General features: G+C 41.7%; 1 protein-coding gene across 3 annotated transcripts in view; it reads right to left on the bottom strand.

Annotated features, from left to right (window-relative positions):
- LOC132580283 (hexokinase-2) overlaps positions 1 to 14,217 on the bottom strand; it is a 388,522-nt gene that overhangs the window by 24,969 nt on the left and 349,336 nt on the right. For 2 of the 3 annotated variants that reach the window (XM_060250997.1, XM_060250996.1), the window contains exons 2-3: positions 7,395 to 7,557; positions 2,778 to 2,926 (exon numbers count right to left, since the gene is read on the bottom strand). The exons of the other annotated variant lie outside the window; for it this stretch is intronic. In XM_060250997.1, coding sequence (XP_060106980.1) covers positions 2,778 to 2,926; positions 7,395 to 7,557 — 312 coding nt within the window. The remainder of the gene's footprint in view (positions 1 to 2,777; positions 2,927 to 7,394; positions 7,558 to 14,217) is intronic. 3 annotated transcript variants of the gene reach the window in all.

Here is a 14,217-nt window from a genome sequence, read left to right as displayed (position 1 = left end):
CCTTTAACTGGAAATGCTAGGAATTGAACCAGGGACCTTCTGCATGCCAGGTACATGTTCAACTACTGAGCCAGGCCCCTCTCTGAGCATGAATATATAAATAAATAAGTCAGATAACCATGGAATGGATGCATTTAGATGTTAGTAACAAAATGTTAAACCAAACACAAAATCAATGAAGGAAAAGCAGCACAAGGTCACATGATCAAATTTATGAGCCATGAAAGTGAAAAGCAAAAGAACGAAAGGGAGAAACAAGAGGCCTAAGATGAGATAAGGGAATAACAAACAAAGAACTACAATAATGCAAACAAGATAAAAATCAAGGAATTCTGTTGATACCCAATGCTGTGGTCCTAAACAGAGTTACATCCTTCTAAATCCAATGAAGATCAAGATCAGACTGAAAAGGCACAGAAAGATGAAAACACTGAAAGTGACATGATTTGGCAATGGAATAAATAGATTTAAAAAAGCACACCAAGAGTTCTAGCAGAAGGAAGCAGTGGAAGCACCAGCAACAATGAAAACTAGAAGGCACCAAATGGGAAGGGGAGTGGGGAAACTCCTTTAATTAGATAACCCTCATTTAATTAGATTACACTTGAAGATGAGTAGACAACAAAAAGATTAGAACTAGAATTAGAAGCTATGGATAACATAAGGGCAACATTCCTTAACGCGATACAGAAACAAAAGAAGACCAAGCCTTGAGGAACACCAGAAAAGTGTGCATGCATATGAAAGATTATATCCAGAATAAAACTTAATTGGTCTTAAAGGTGTCACTGGACTCAAACTTTGTTCTAACAGAAAACTAAGAACATAATGAAGAACAAATCATCTATAGACACACAAAAGGAGAGAGACAAAGAAAATAAACAAAACGAAGCAAAGGTCACACTATCAAATTTATGAGCCATGAGAAAAGCAGAAGGATGAAAGTGAGAAACAAGGGCCTAATAATTAAGACTAAGGAAAAAAATAGAGAGCAGCTTTGCCAAACAATTGGTTGTGCTAAAACTTGAGAAGAACAAAGAGAAGGAGCATTAAGCAATGAATTAACTACAGGTAAGAAAGAATGAGGTCAACTGAGAGCTGTAAGACTTTAGCAGAAGGAAGAGTAGGCAATAAAGAAGACAGCAAAAACATCAAGAGGAAGATCTTTCTGTGACAAGATCTCAGCTACTTCCTGGGTTAGCCACCTGTACCCTTCTGCTATTGGATCCTGGAACTCCCTGTTACACATTTTGGGATGGATAGGCCCCCCAACATAGAAAAATGACAATAGGAACCATTGCAGTCTGAGCCAACGAAGGAAAATGGAATTCAAGTCCTTAATGCTATAAGCACACAACTTAGCCAAGCCTTGTATTGTCTAAAACATGTTTAGCACAAGAACCAATGACTGAGCACCGTGCACTACATCTGGCTTATCTGAGCCTTTCCTCAACTTGCACAGTCCTCCATTAATACCACATCATAACTTAAACAAATGAAGTTTCAGGAAAAAAGAGCAGAAGGAACTGAAGGGAAGGGAGAACAGAATACAGCCAGTGGGCCTTATGCCATTCTTGGGGCACATACTGGTCATATGGAGAATTCAGTAGACCACTATCTGTAGGCTGTCTGATCTCTGCAATGATTGTGGAGATATAATCAATTTAATTCTTTCTGACAAACATACAAGACTGGGGGTCCCTCCGAACTGAATCCTTGATGATCTACTAAAGACAAAATTCATAAAAAGGATCCAAATACTTCAGTCACTCCCTTCTGGAAGACTTCCTATGAAGTCTGCAAATCCCTCTCCCTCCCCCAAAGTTTGAGTGATGATGGTTTATGAGCAAATGATGACATGATGGGTGATGTGAGGAGCCAGAAATTAACCTAACAGATCTTACGTATGATTTAGTTATGCACTGAAATTTGGCAAGAGGACATGAAAGATCTAAAGGAAATATGTGGCTAAGAGGGAAATTGAAAATGAATGTTCTGAGATTTAATTCAGCATCCAAAATGTGCTGGATGAGAAACCAGCCATTTCAAACCAAGTTCAAGAGTTGAGGTCATCAACATCTCTCAAGCCAAGTCTAACCCACAAAAACCACTCTCTGGATTGCAGGTCTCTTGCTTGTTTCTGTTCACCATCCGGGATTCAGGGAGGAAGGAAGGCAGTAAGACCATGGGGTCTATCATTCTCACTGTCCTAACCAAACCGATCTGTCAGTCAACTGGGATTACAAAATGCAGCACTTTAAACAGAGCACCTGAATTTCAGAGTGTTATCTTAGTATATCAGTGTTGGTCCCCTTTAGAATAGCTACGGAAATAAAGCCTCAGTAACTAGCAGCCCACAGTAGGTTTTACCAGCCAGTACAAAAATGCACTAAGTACCACACATATCTATGCCAGTTTCTGTGATCAAGGTGCAGATCAAATTCCTTGCATGGAAGTTTTGTGGCAACCAGGGAAGGGATGATGTGCCACCAACCCATTTTAAAGTGCTATCATTGAAGCATTGAACATAATCTCTGCCTTCTGACTTTGGAAAGAAAGCCACGCCCACAATGTTAGCTTCCATCTTCAGTAACCAGGAGAAAGAGCTACTAGGCCCCAAAACTTGTGCGATGCTGGAAGTTCCATGAATGGAGATCCCAGGACTGTCCCCCTTTAAATAGCAGGGACTTCCTATCACAGAACCTCCAGTGTCACAACTGGTTTGGTCCAGACACTTAGAGTTGTCACAGAACTTAAAGAAAATCAGTTCCACCTACCTGCCCTCCACTGCCTCTCATGAGGTCCTCTGGAATTGCATATATTTGGTTCTCCATTTCCACCTTCTTGCTGCCATTATCAGAAACCTTGACTCTTAACACCCGGAAATTTGTGCCACCAAGGTCCAAGGCCAAAAAATCTCCTTCTTCTGCAATCAAACAGGAGGGGGAGGGAGAAAAACATGCCATGAATTAATACAGCATACAAAAAAAACCCACAACCCAACAACAAAGAAATACAGCTTCCACTCATTTCAAAGGACAGCTTCCTCCTGGACTGTACCTTTAAATGCACAATTGGGATACTGAAAAGTGTCACTTCAGCTAATTTATTCCTTGTTTTCAGAAACTTCTGTTCCCATCAATCAACACAAGTGACAGAAACTGGTATTCATGGGAGAGCAGCTGTTCCATCAGATCTTGGTGACCAATGTCAAAAGTCAAATAAATCCTTTCATTGCATAGCATTCAAACGACAAAAACATTGGAGCTGTGGGGAAAATAAACCACAGCTATCTAGTAAAGAGGACAAACAAATCATAGGATCTCAGCAAGAACTTTAACTTGAGTGCAAGAAGGTGCAACCCCCTAAGCTGAAAGTCAAAATAGCAAGAGCTCTGACAAGAGGCATACACTATCCTGCAATATTGATTCTAATATATGTTGATTGCTGTGTGACAGTCAGAAAATCTGGTATATAATTTAAAGGCAAAACTTCTCTGTTCCAGTCCACAAAAGCTCCCCTGCCTAGTGGAACGCTTACTCGCCACAAGGGGCCAGATAAGTGATGATTAATGGACTTGAGTACTCATTTCTATCTATATCCTGCAAGGTCCCAAAGAATCCTTATTCCCCTTTCCCCCGCAGAAGTCATGCATTTTTTGGCACAGCTTGTGCCACACACTGCACCACAGCTCTCAGTTGCTTTTCTTAAATGACCCTTCACCAGATTCGTCCACACTTCTCGGAATGGTTTTGCTTGCCAGTTAGAAGTACATGCATGTATCAGCAATGCAAACTAGCAAAGAGTCCCATTTTAAGTTACAGTACTTGCTGGAAGGGCTTGCCTGGTGGCTGATCCTCCACTTGGAACAAGCCATCTATGCTAAGGGTCTTCGCCAACTGGAATGGCTGGGCTGTTCATAAGACAGCTGGCCTGAACCCAGCTCCCCTGCAGCTTGTTTACAGCTAGGGGAGGGGGGTCAAGGGGACAGGGTGCCAGAATTTTTCCCAGAATAAGAAAACCCAGTGCCTGATCTGCAAGCCCAGAACTTCTAACATGCTCATCAATCTGTCAAAAAGCTTATAATTTTATTCCCTTCAACAGTAACAGTCTGCATGCCCCTGCACAGATGAAAAAAAAAATGTAAGAACTCCATAAACTTTGTTTTCTCCTGTCTTTGAAAGCACAGCTATCAGATCATCCTCAGCTCCAAAACCAGGCTTGAACTTCTCTGAAGAATGCAATGCCTTATGGAAATAAAAGGAGCTTTTAAATCAGTTTCAATTTGCTAGAGCAGACTATCTGGGCATCATGCTTTCTGTCTGCAAAACCCAAACACTGGTGCACTATGGTCACATGGTAACACTCCAAGCATGTTCAGAGGCACTCTCCTTTTTAATTGCACATTCCAAAACTCAAGTCAGTGTCATCCTTAGATATAACCCTTTTTGATATCCAGTAGCATGAGGTTAAGAATTCTTTTTATTATTCAAAATGCTTTCCTTTACCATGTTTTTTATGTCATAACACTGAACCAAATTTTAAGAGTTTTCAGACTAGAATCTGAAAGAGCTAACTTCAGATCTCTACTCTGCCACAGAAGCTTGCTGGGTGACCCTGGACCAGTCATGCTCTCTGTCAACCTAACTTACTACACAGGAGAGGAGAGCAATATAAGCCTCCTTGAAACCTCACTGGAAAGAAAAATGTGTATAAATGTACAATTTCGCTTGAACAGATTAACTTAACCAAATACAAATAATATGCAAACTCTTGTTATACAGAACACTTCAGTAAACTCTGTGACTCTCAAAGCCAGAGAAAAAGCAAGAGGAACAAAGGTAGTGAAGGCTGGCTTTGCAGGATTGCTGCTGTACTGACTGTTACAGTAACTTGGAAAGTTTACAAAGATTTACAGAAATCATCCCCCAGAAGTGCTGACTGAGACACAGGAGATTTCCAACCCGTGATTTCCTGTCATATGGGATCATTCTGCCTGTTAATAATCAAGGCTTTTGCCTTAGTGCAACACAGAAGCAAAACCACCATTGTAAAAGGGCTAGAAAAGGACAAAAGAGAGAGTTCCAAAAAATGAGGGTTGATGATGACTTGAAAGAGGCATTTGGGCTGACGGCATCTGCATTCTCCCTCCTTTTGCCTCCAGTTAAATAGGTTTTGTAGTATTTCCAAAACCTGCAATATCTGTCTATATGTATGACTAGAGGTGACACTGGGCCAAAGAACTTCAGCATGTAATGTCCAATCAATTTTAAGGGTCTTAAAAACTATTCTCAATTACCATTCCTCAAATTTCAAACACAACTGTGAGGGACTTGAGATAAACAGGGTTTTAAAAAGGTTACCTTCTCCTTCAAACACAGCCCACTGAATTAACGTAGGCGTATCTCAACATCAATTTATATCAGGGTTGGCCAACGGTAGCTCTCCAGATGTTTTTTGCCTACAACTCCCATCAGCCCCAGCCAGATGGGAGTTATAGGCAAAAACATCTGGAGAGCTACCGTTGGCCACCCCTGATTTATACACGAACAGTATTATCATTATATCATATATTTTAAAAATTCAGTAAAATATTAAAATCCATTAATATAGTAAAGTCTCAGGATACAAACTGAACGCAGATAAAACTGCAGTCTTTTGTTCAAAAACGGATATGTGGATGTAAAAAAGATAATTGGATTTTTAGTATGAAAAAATCTATCAGATTAAGTATTTGGTTCTCTGGTTAAACCAGCAAAAGTCTGTATAAAATTAATTATAACCCATTATTTGCTGAAGTAAAACCAAAACTGGCTTTCTGGGGAACCTTAATTTTATCTTTTCTTGGACAGGTAAACACAATAATAATAATAATTTTAAAAAGATAGTCCTCCCCAAGAGAAATTTCCTTATTTGCAATCTACTAGTGGAAATTTCTAATAAAATATTAAATGATTTACAACAATTATTAAATGCATTTATACGAGATAATAAAGGGCTCAGGTTTGTTGGAGCAAATTGTATGATAAAAAGTTAGATGGTGGTTTATGGGTACTCATCAAGCTGCCACACTGAGTTGGATGAAAAAATGGAAAATAGAGAAACCTTGCTGGCATGTATTGAGCAAAATTTTGTTAAGGTCGCATTGAAAACATGGTCTTGGATAAGAAAATCATGCAGGTGGAATAATTGTAATAATGACAATATGGTAACAGATGTCATAGTCAGCAAATGGGACCAAGTAAACACTAAGCTATGGCCCAGAATTTCTCCTTTAGCCTCTGTAGTTAGCAACTTGATAGATAAGCATGGTTTATATAAATAAACATGGGTTTTTCACACTTAGATGAGAATTAATTGCAATTAACACATAGATCTGATAGTAAAGAACCTGGTGATACCATATATGGGAAAAAGATATTGGCACCACCTTTACAATTGGTTTCTCTTATAGGGAATAATCTGATGAAAATGATCTGTCAGTAGCACCTAAAAACCCTTTCACACTAACAATGATATATGGAATAGGGAAGCCAGCCTTCAGGTGGGACCTGGAGATCTGACAGAATTACAGCTCATCTTCAGACTACAGAGATAATTTCCCCTGGAGTCCGTACCCCACTGTCCCTGTCCTCCCCAAGCTCCATTCCCAAATCCTTGAGAGTTTCCCAACCTGGATTTAGCAATCTAACCTCCCTCATCCCCTACTGGTATACAGAAGGCAGACTTTTTCCACATGGGGTAGGCATATAAAGGAGCAAAGGATTACTGGAAACAAGTGGTGGGAATTATATAAATGGACAGGAGACAGATTCCCTCTGAACCAGAGCATGCCTAAAAATCTTCAAGGCATAGCTTTACCTATGATTAGCCAGATTGTTCTTTGTTAGAAGCATAAAGCAAAAAAAAAAAGGGGGGAGGGGGGGCAAAATCCATGACTGGCTGATGAAAGTAAAAGAGATGTACGCACTAGTGAAACTAATGGCCTACCAACAAAATAGACATACTTCCAAGATTAGAATCATTATGTGCAGAGAATGGAACTTAAGGCAAACTGTGAAAGAGTTCTTAATTTCACAGAGTCCTTATGGTTTGGATAGATGTGCTCACCTTGTACCTGTTATGTGTACTCTTTATTATTTTATTCAAACCAATAAAAGGATGCATACATAATAGGTACACAGCACAGTCCCTCATTTTGTAGGGTAAAATCCAAAGCCAAAAGGCCTAGTTTCTAGAAAATGACCATGAGGAACAAAGCAGGATGCTTTTACTTTAATCAGGAAGGAAAACCATCCTGCACAGAGGCCCAGTTCATCACTTTATATTTTCCAGAATTGATCTTTGGAACTCAAGCCAAACTCCTGAGTACAGTGTTTAAATTAACCTTTTACCTGTTCCATCAGGGGTAGACCTCACAAATGTTGGCAACATTTTCACAGAGGCTGTAGGGTTGGTGTCAGTCCCGAGGCCCTTCTCCATCTCTTTGCGGAACCGCCCTGAAATATCCTGAAGGGTTTCATCAGAAAGCCGCATATGGTAGAGGTGTTTGTCAACCTGAAGATAGAATAAGAGGCTTTAAACTTCAAAATGAACCATGATTTAAAAACAAGTAGATGTAACATCTCAGTTTCATGAACTCAGCCCTCCACAGGGCTCTCATGCTTAGAATTAAGCACTGAACAAGTGAGAGGTAACTAAATGGGACATTCTGGGCTGTTCAGTTTGGATGTTTGACAAGGGAATTCTCTTGGTCTTTCTCATTGCCTGAACTTTCATGCTGTCTGGCATAGGAGCAGAATCTCTCAGCACAACTTTTATGTATGGCCATAGATGAGAGAAGCAGCTTGGGTATCACTCTAAGGTGGGATTGCACATATGCTGGCAAACCTGCTGAGTAGACCCTGAACCTTCCTGACCAACTGGAGTGCTAAAGGTTTTACCAATTGTAGTTCAGCTAAGAAAGTTAAGTACAAATATGCCTATATATAACTATATGTGTTATTCTAAAGCAGGGGTGGGGAATGTCTGTCCCGAGGGCCATTTACAGCCCTCAAGATCACTTGGTCTGGCCCTCGGTGATTGCTGAGCCAAGCCAAGCCACTTGGCAGCCTTCCTGGGGCCCCGTTGGCTGGCCAGTGAGGATCGTGAGGCACAGCCACGCTGAACCCGGGGCCTGGCTGGTCAGCCAGGATCACTGCAGGGCTTGGAAAAGTCATTGTCACAGTTCAGGTAAGTTTCCCCCTCATTTCTTTATTTCCCTTAATTCCCCTTTCTCCCCCCCCCCCTTCTTTCCGCATAAAGAAAGGGAGAGGTGGCAGGGGTTGGGAGTCAGGTACCACCAATTCAATTTGCACTCGATTTATCCCAGATGGTATGTCCTAATATGCTAATGTGTGTGTGACTTAATATGCTAATATTAGGGGATCTGGTCTAATATGCTAATGAGTTCCTGCTGAGTTTTTTCTACCCAAAAAGCCCTGGACCTAGGCATTTGCCTAGGGTGGCAGGCCAGGGGTGTGCATAATGTGCCAAATTAGGCTCTCCCCACATGACTTCAAATAGAAAAACAATTATTTGCATTAATTTTGTCAGCCTGAATCGTTCTCCCTCAGTGGAGCACTTTTTTTTTAAGTTGATAATTTTGTATGGCCCACAAATGATGTTATAAATATCTAAATGGCCCTTGGCAGAAGAAAGGTTCCCCACTGGTCCGAGAGGATTGAGGAGAGGATTGAGAAGAAATAGAAAGTTGGACCATTTTTCTTGAACTTAAAAAAAAAAAGCACTCAGATACAATGAAAAATTTCCATGGTCATATCAGCCTGTCATTTTATATTCACCAATATAAATGTGATTTGTTGTTAACATGTCCTTGGACAGACGATTCATTGAGTTGACATCAGGTCAGTTAAAAAAAAAGTAGTCTGCTAAGAAACTAGGATCTAGGAATTGTGATAAACTCTCTGGAACTGTTGCAAATTTGCCTCAGGAGAACAGGTTCTGCAAAAGGTTGTGCAAACTGGAAATCTGACTTGTGTAACTTTTATATCATGAGATGTCTGAATGTAATGGCCAATGACTCATCACCATTCTTTTGAGAAGAGTCCTTTGAACAAGTCAGCAAGACCTACCTGTACCATTTCTACCTGGCTGCATGTCAGACAGGGAACCTAGACCAAGTATACAATCCTAAAACCACTTTCCTGGGAGAGAGCCCATTGAACAAGATGTCTTTACTTCTGAATATACCTGCTTGAAAAGTAGCGTAGGAAACAATACCAAAAGCAACTGTGTACTCTTGAACTGCCTTTCTTCAAAAAAGGGGAAGAATATGAGCAAGATATAAATAATAATAATTTTTAAAAAATGCACACCAGACTTGTGGTTCATGTGTATTTATGTGTGCACTGTTAATGTTATATGTGTTTACAGAGCAATCTATAAACCTAAGAAAAAGGTAGACAATTGTATAATACAGAACAAACCCCTTATTTTTAAATGCAGACAACAAGAAATTGAGATTAAAATATGATGCCCTGTACTGGCTCACAAAGTCCATGGCACAGATGGAACTTGAATTCACAGGTTACAGAGTATTCTTGCAGGTGACTTTACTACCATCCCATCTGCTTGGAGGAAGAGAATACCATTACAAACCAACATCAATGCCCTAAGGAAGAGTTTGCTAAAAGCAGAAAGAGCTAGGAAGAGTCCTGCTGTGAGCATGTTGCAAGCAAGCAGCAGAACCACCTTCCTTCATTCTCCTCACACTGTATGATAGCATATGTTGCAGCCAAGATCACCCTTTTAGCAACCTACATTACTGCACCCAAAGACTGCCATTCTGAATCCCACCAAAGTAACAGTTTAATTATTTAGCTTTAGTTAAATTAAAACACAACTGAGAAGCAAATGCAAAGCATTAGGGGAACTGGCATCATGAAAGCCACCACTGCCTTTCTGACTTCCTGATTAGATCTGCAAGATATGGCTCATTTGAACCTCCTTCTTCCCCCTCAATATGGTTTGCATAAGTACTCCTCCAGCTTGCTTGGACATCTGAGTTAATTTTCAACATTATGCAACAAAATATTTCAAAGTCTCTTAATTTTGCATAATTCATTCTGCTTTGCAGAGTTAATGAAGAAGAAAGAAGAAGAAGAATTCAGCCCCTAGGAATCCTACTGCAAAAATGGCAAGAGAGGATAGTACAGGAACTGAAGGTAATAGGACTAGAAACAACAAGCAGCAGAGGGACAGTTCCCATAAAATGTTAAATGGACTTCTTGTTTTGGAAATTTGCATGAGGTAAATAGAAGCCAGGATCAAAATTTTAACTTCTAGATTCCCATGGCACTAAGTAGGCCTTTCAACTGTCTAGTGAAATGTTACACCACTACGTCTACTTACATGCATACGCATGTCTATGTAAGCCGCCCTGAGCCCGCCTCGGCGGGGAGGGCAGGATATAAATGGAATAAAATAATAAATAAATAGTGTAGCTATAGGTTATAACCCAGTGTAGATTATATGAGCCCTATGCATGCACTGTGGGCATATCTGCACAACAGAATAAAACTGGTCTAATAGACACCACCTGTCCACAGGAACTGGTGATCCAGAAAAAAAGATAGAGTGGAATATTTGCATCAAACTAATTCCCAGGACTGCCTGGGAATTAAATATGCCTTTTGAAGCTTTTCTTCTCAATTAAGAGGGAAGGCAGGCACGCAAGCAAACCACAAAATGAGCTTGAAAAGCAGAATATTGCATTCTCTCTGGTTACAGCAGTCTCACAGTCCAGAATTCCTTGCCAAACTGAACCTAGATACATTACTTTGTCTTCCAACAAAGGAGAAAACTTATGTTTGTTATGGGTTCCTTTGAGCAACTCTCATCTCCCCACCTGATGTACTAGCAAGGAAATTACTGTTTTCTGAGCATAAACAGAGCCAGAGTTTAGCAACAAATATAGGGACAGAGAAAACATACAATGTATAGAAAAAGTAGCAGCAAGGAGATCTGCAAGGTCAGTTTGTGCTGCTGCCAGGAACCCAAGCACTGCTCCCTCCTAAACATAACCCCCTAAACTTTCAGAATAAGGAAATGTCTGCCTACACAACTCCATGAAAAAGTGTAAGGCAGTAAAAACCAGTCTTTTCATCAAACACAGTGCAAAGGAGTGTCAATCTGGGTGTGCTAAAGTATAAGTGCACACAAAACTCCACATTCCTTAAGGAGATGTTACCAACTTCAAGGTGAGGCTCTCCTGAAATTGCAACTGATCTCTGGACCACACAGGGATTGGTTCTGCTGGACAAAATGGCAGCTTTTAAAGGCAGGCTCTACAGCAGGGGTCCTCAAACTTTTTAAATAGGGGGCCAGTTCACTGTCCCTCAGACTGTTGGAGGGCCGGACCGCCGTTACTGTACAAGGCCGCGGGCCGTCAGTTCTCCATCTTCTGCATCTCTCTCCCTTCCCCACACCACACACCCTGGCCTGGGAACTCACCTCACCTCGGTATCACCTCACACTCTGTCTCCACCGCCTCAGCCCAGTGCCGGAAGTGTGCGTTGCTAACGCAAGTTTAGGTCGAACGTCACTTCCGGTCTGATTTTGCCATAACCCGGCGGGCCGCATAAACGTCCTCAGCGGGCCGCATCTGGCCCGCGGGCCATAGGTTGAGGACCCCTGCTCTACAGTGTAAAGTCTATTACACCATGCCCGCCCTGCTGCGCTCTTCCCTCCCCTCTTCAGAGGCACCACCCCCAAATCACCAGGGATTTCCCAGTCCACCTGACATTCAGGGAACTGGAATTAGGGAGGTTCTGCTTTTAGTCAGGAGCCAGTGTGATTCAGTGGTTAAAGGATCTTGGAAACCCAGGTTCAAATCCCCACTCTGCTAGGAGACCTTAGGCCAGTCACACACTCTCAGCCTAACCCACCTAACAGGGGTATTGTGAGGATAAAATGGAGGAGATAACTGCTTTGGGTCTTCACTGAGGAGAAAGGCAGCGATACAAATAAAACTAAATAGTCTGAGCCAAGGGGCAGGCAGGATGTGGAATGAAGGCCTGATGGTGCCCTGCTACACCTGCCGTGGCCCTCCAGGCTCCAAAATTCACTAGGCCTTTCAGAAGATCCAATTAAGACCAGCCTGAGCAACTGACCTCCTAACTTTCAGCAAGTTCAGAAGCCCAAATGCCAAATCTCCTTAAAACAAAGCACATGTAAGAGAGCAAGGACTTCAGGCTCACTTCTAGCCTCCATGCCTCAGAGCTGACTCTGAAGCCCACAAAGGACAAGCAACTGTGAGGAGACACTTAGCTTACTACTCAGAGCAGGCCCTCTGCGCACTCCTGTTCCTTTCCAGGCTGTGCCATAAACTCTTCTTTAGCTTGAGCTGTCTGGGAATTTGAAAAGGCTTTGCCAAGACTCATTTAAGCACTTAACAGAACAAACCCAGGCTTCTCTCCCTATATGGGAGCAAGAACAACCTGGCGAGAGTCCTCATTTAAAGTTAAATACAAAGAAGTAATGCAAGATATGACAGTGCTGCTTTCTTTCACAACCCACTGGCAATTTGAATAAGGGCACTGTGTATGTGAGGGAGAGAGAATATCATTAACTTCCTGTTAGTAGTACTCCTCCCTTCATGACAAATATAACAAGAATGGGAAATTTCACACGCCTCTTACAGTCAAACAGTCTTGCCGGCAGCATGCGAATCATTTCCCATCATGTCGATTCAAGGAACAGGGTCACAAGATAGCTTTCACTGTAAAAGCAAACTTGTTCACATGGCAGATCTAGGAAATGAAACAAAATGTTTTCCTTCACAACTCTTTGTGACACTGGGGAGGGGGGCTTTGCTCTGCTGCTGTTCATATGTGGAAGTGATTAACCCATCACTGCGGTTCTCACACACCAGGCCTTGAAGCAATCGCTAAACACCCTAGGTTAAGAAAAGAACCATGGGAATACCTACAGGAAAGACATTGGGGGGGGGGGGTAGTTGAGAGAACAAATCACCAGCAGGGGTGGCCAAACTGTGGCTTAGGAGCCACATGTGGCTCTTTCATGTATAACGTGCGGCTCTTGAAGCCCCCACCACCCCATCAGCCGACTTGGAGAAGGCGTTTCTCTCTTTCAATGCATTCTCCAAACCAAGCCAGCCAGCAGCTTGCAGAATACATTTAAACCTTCCTTGCAGCTCTCAAACATCTTGCATTTATTCTATGTGGCTCTTACATTAAGCAAGTTTGGCCAACTCTGCGTCAGAGCATCCCTCTTTTATGTGTGTGATTAGAGGACACTTCTAAAGCAGCCACGGAGTCTAAAGAAGTTAACAGAGTAAATTAGTTATGTTATTTCATAGGGAATATTGTTATCTGCAATGGAGAATGCCACAGCAGAAGGTGCTTTTCACAGCCCGCAACCTGGGAGCAACAAGGGCTCCCAGCAAGAATCAGATCCCCCAGTTGCAGCCATACCTTTAAAGGACTCAACATTCAAAATTTTGGTCTCTGCGAATGTGTGGTGTGCACATCTAATATACACAACTAAAGACCCTTTCAGGAGTCACTGTTATAATAATCCCAAAAGATGCTCACAGAGCTGCACAAGATTTGCCAGATATCCAGCTGACATGTGCCCATCCACAGGCTAGAAATCACCATGCCTCTGCGCAGTAAGAGTGCATGGCTAGCATTTAGCAAACTGCAGTGTATCCTTTATGTCGTTGGAACTTTCCAGGACTGATGAAGCTGAGCATCACGCAGAATTAAGCTCTTTCTGACCTCAACTAGAATTATGCCAGATACTCCTCCAGAGGCCTTTCAGGACAGAGGGCAAGTCCATTTCCTGCTTGACTCATTCCTCTCTCAGCCTATGGCTTCATCTTATACCATTAAGCACATTTGTATATATATACTCTATAATGGGTTTTCTGTACACAGTAAGAAAACCAATTAATCTCCCTAGTCAGAATCTGCAGCCCCAAAAGCATAATTCATCCTTTCTCAGGATTCTGCATCCTTGGTAGGTTCTGTCAGACCTCAAGTATTGTATTTGAAATTAAGAATACTTGAATTCAAATCCCACTTTATACAGCCTGCTTAGAAAAATTACCTTGCTCCCATTATCTCACTGAACTTCAGAGAGAATAATACATGACTCAGGTAATGACCTCAAAATCACAAAGTCTTAATATTT

This window comes from Heteronotia binoei, chromosome 12, assembly GCF_032191835.1.
Source record: "Heteronotia binoei isolate CCM8104 ecotype False Entrance Well chromosome 12, APGP_CSIRO_Hbin_v1, whole genome shotgun sequence".
Lineage (NCBI taxonomy): Eukaryota > Metazoa > Chordata > Lepidosauria > Squamata > Gekkonidae > Heteronotia > Heteronotia binoei.
The sequence above is the reverse complement of the archived record's forward strand: the minus strand, read 5'-3'. Positions and strand labels throughout refer to the sequence as shown.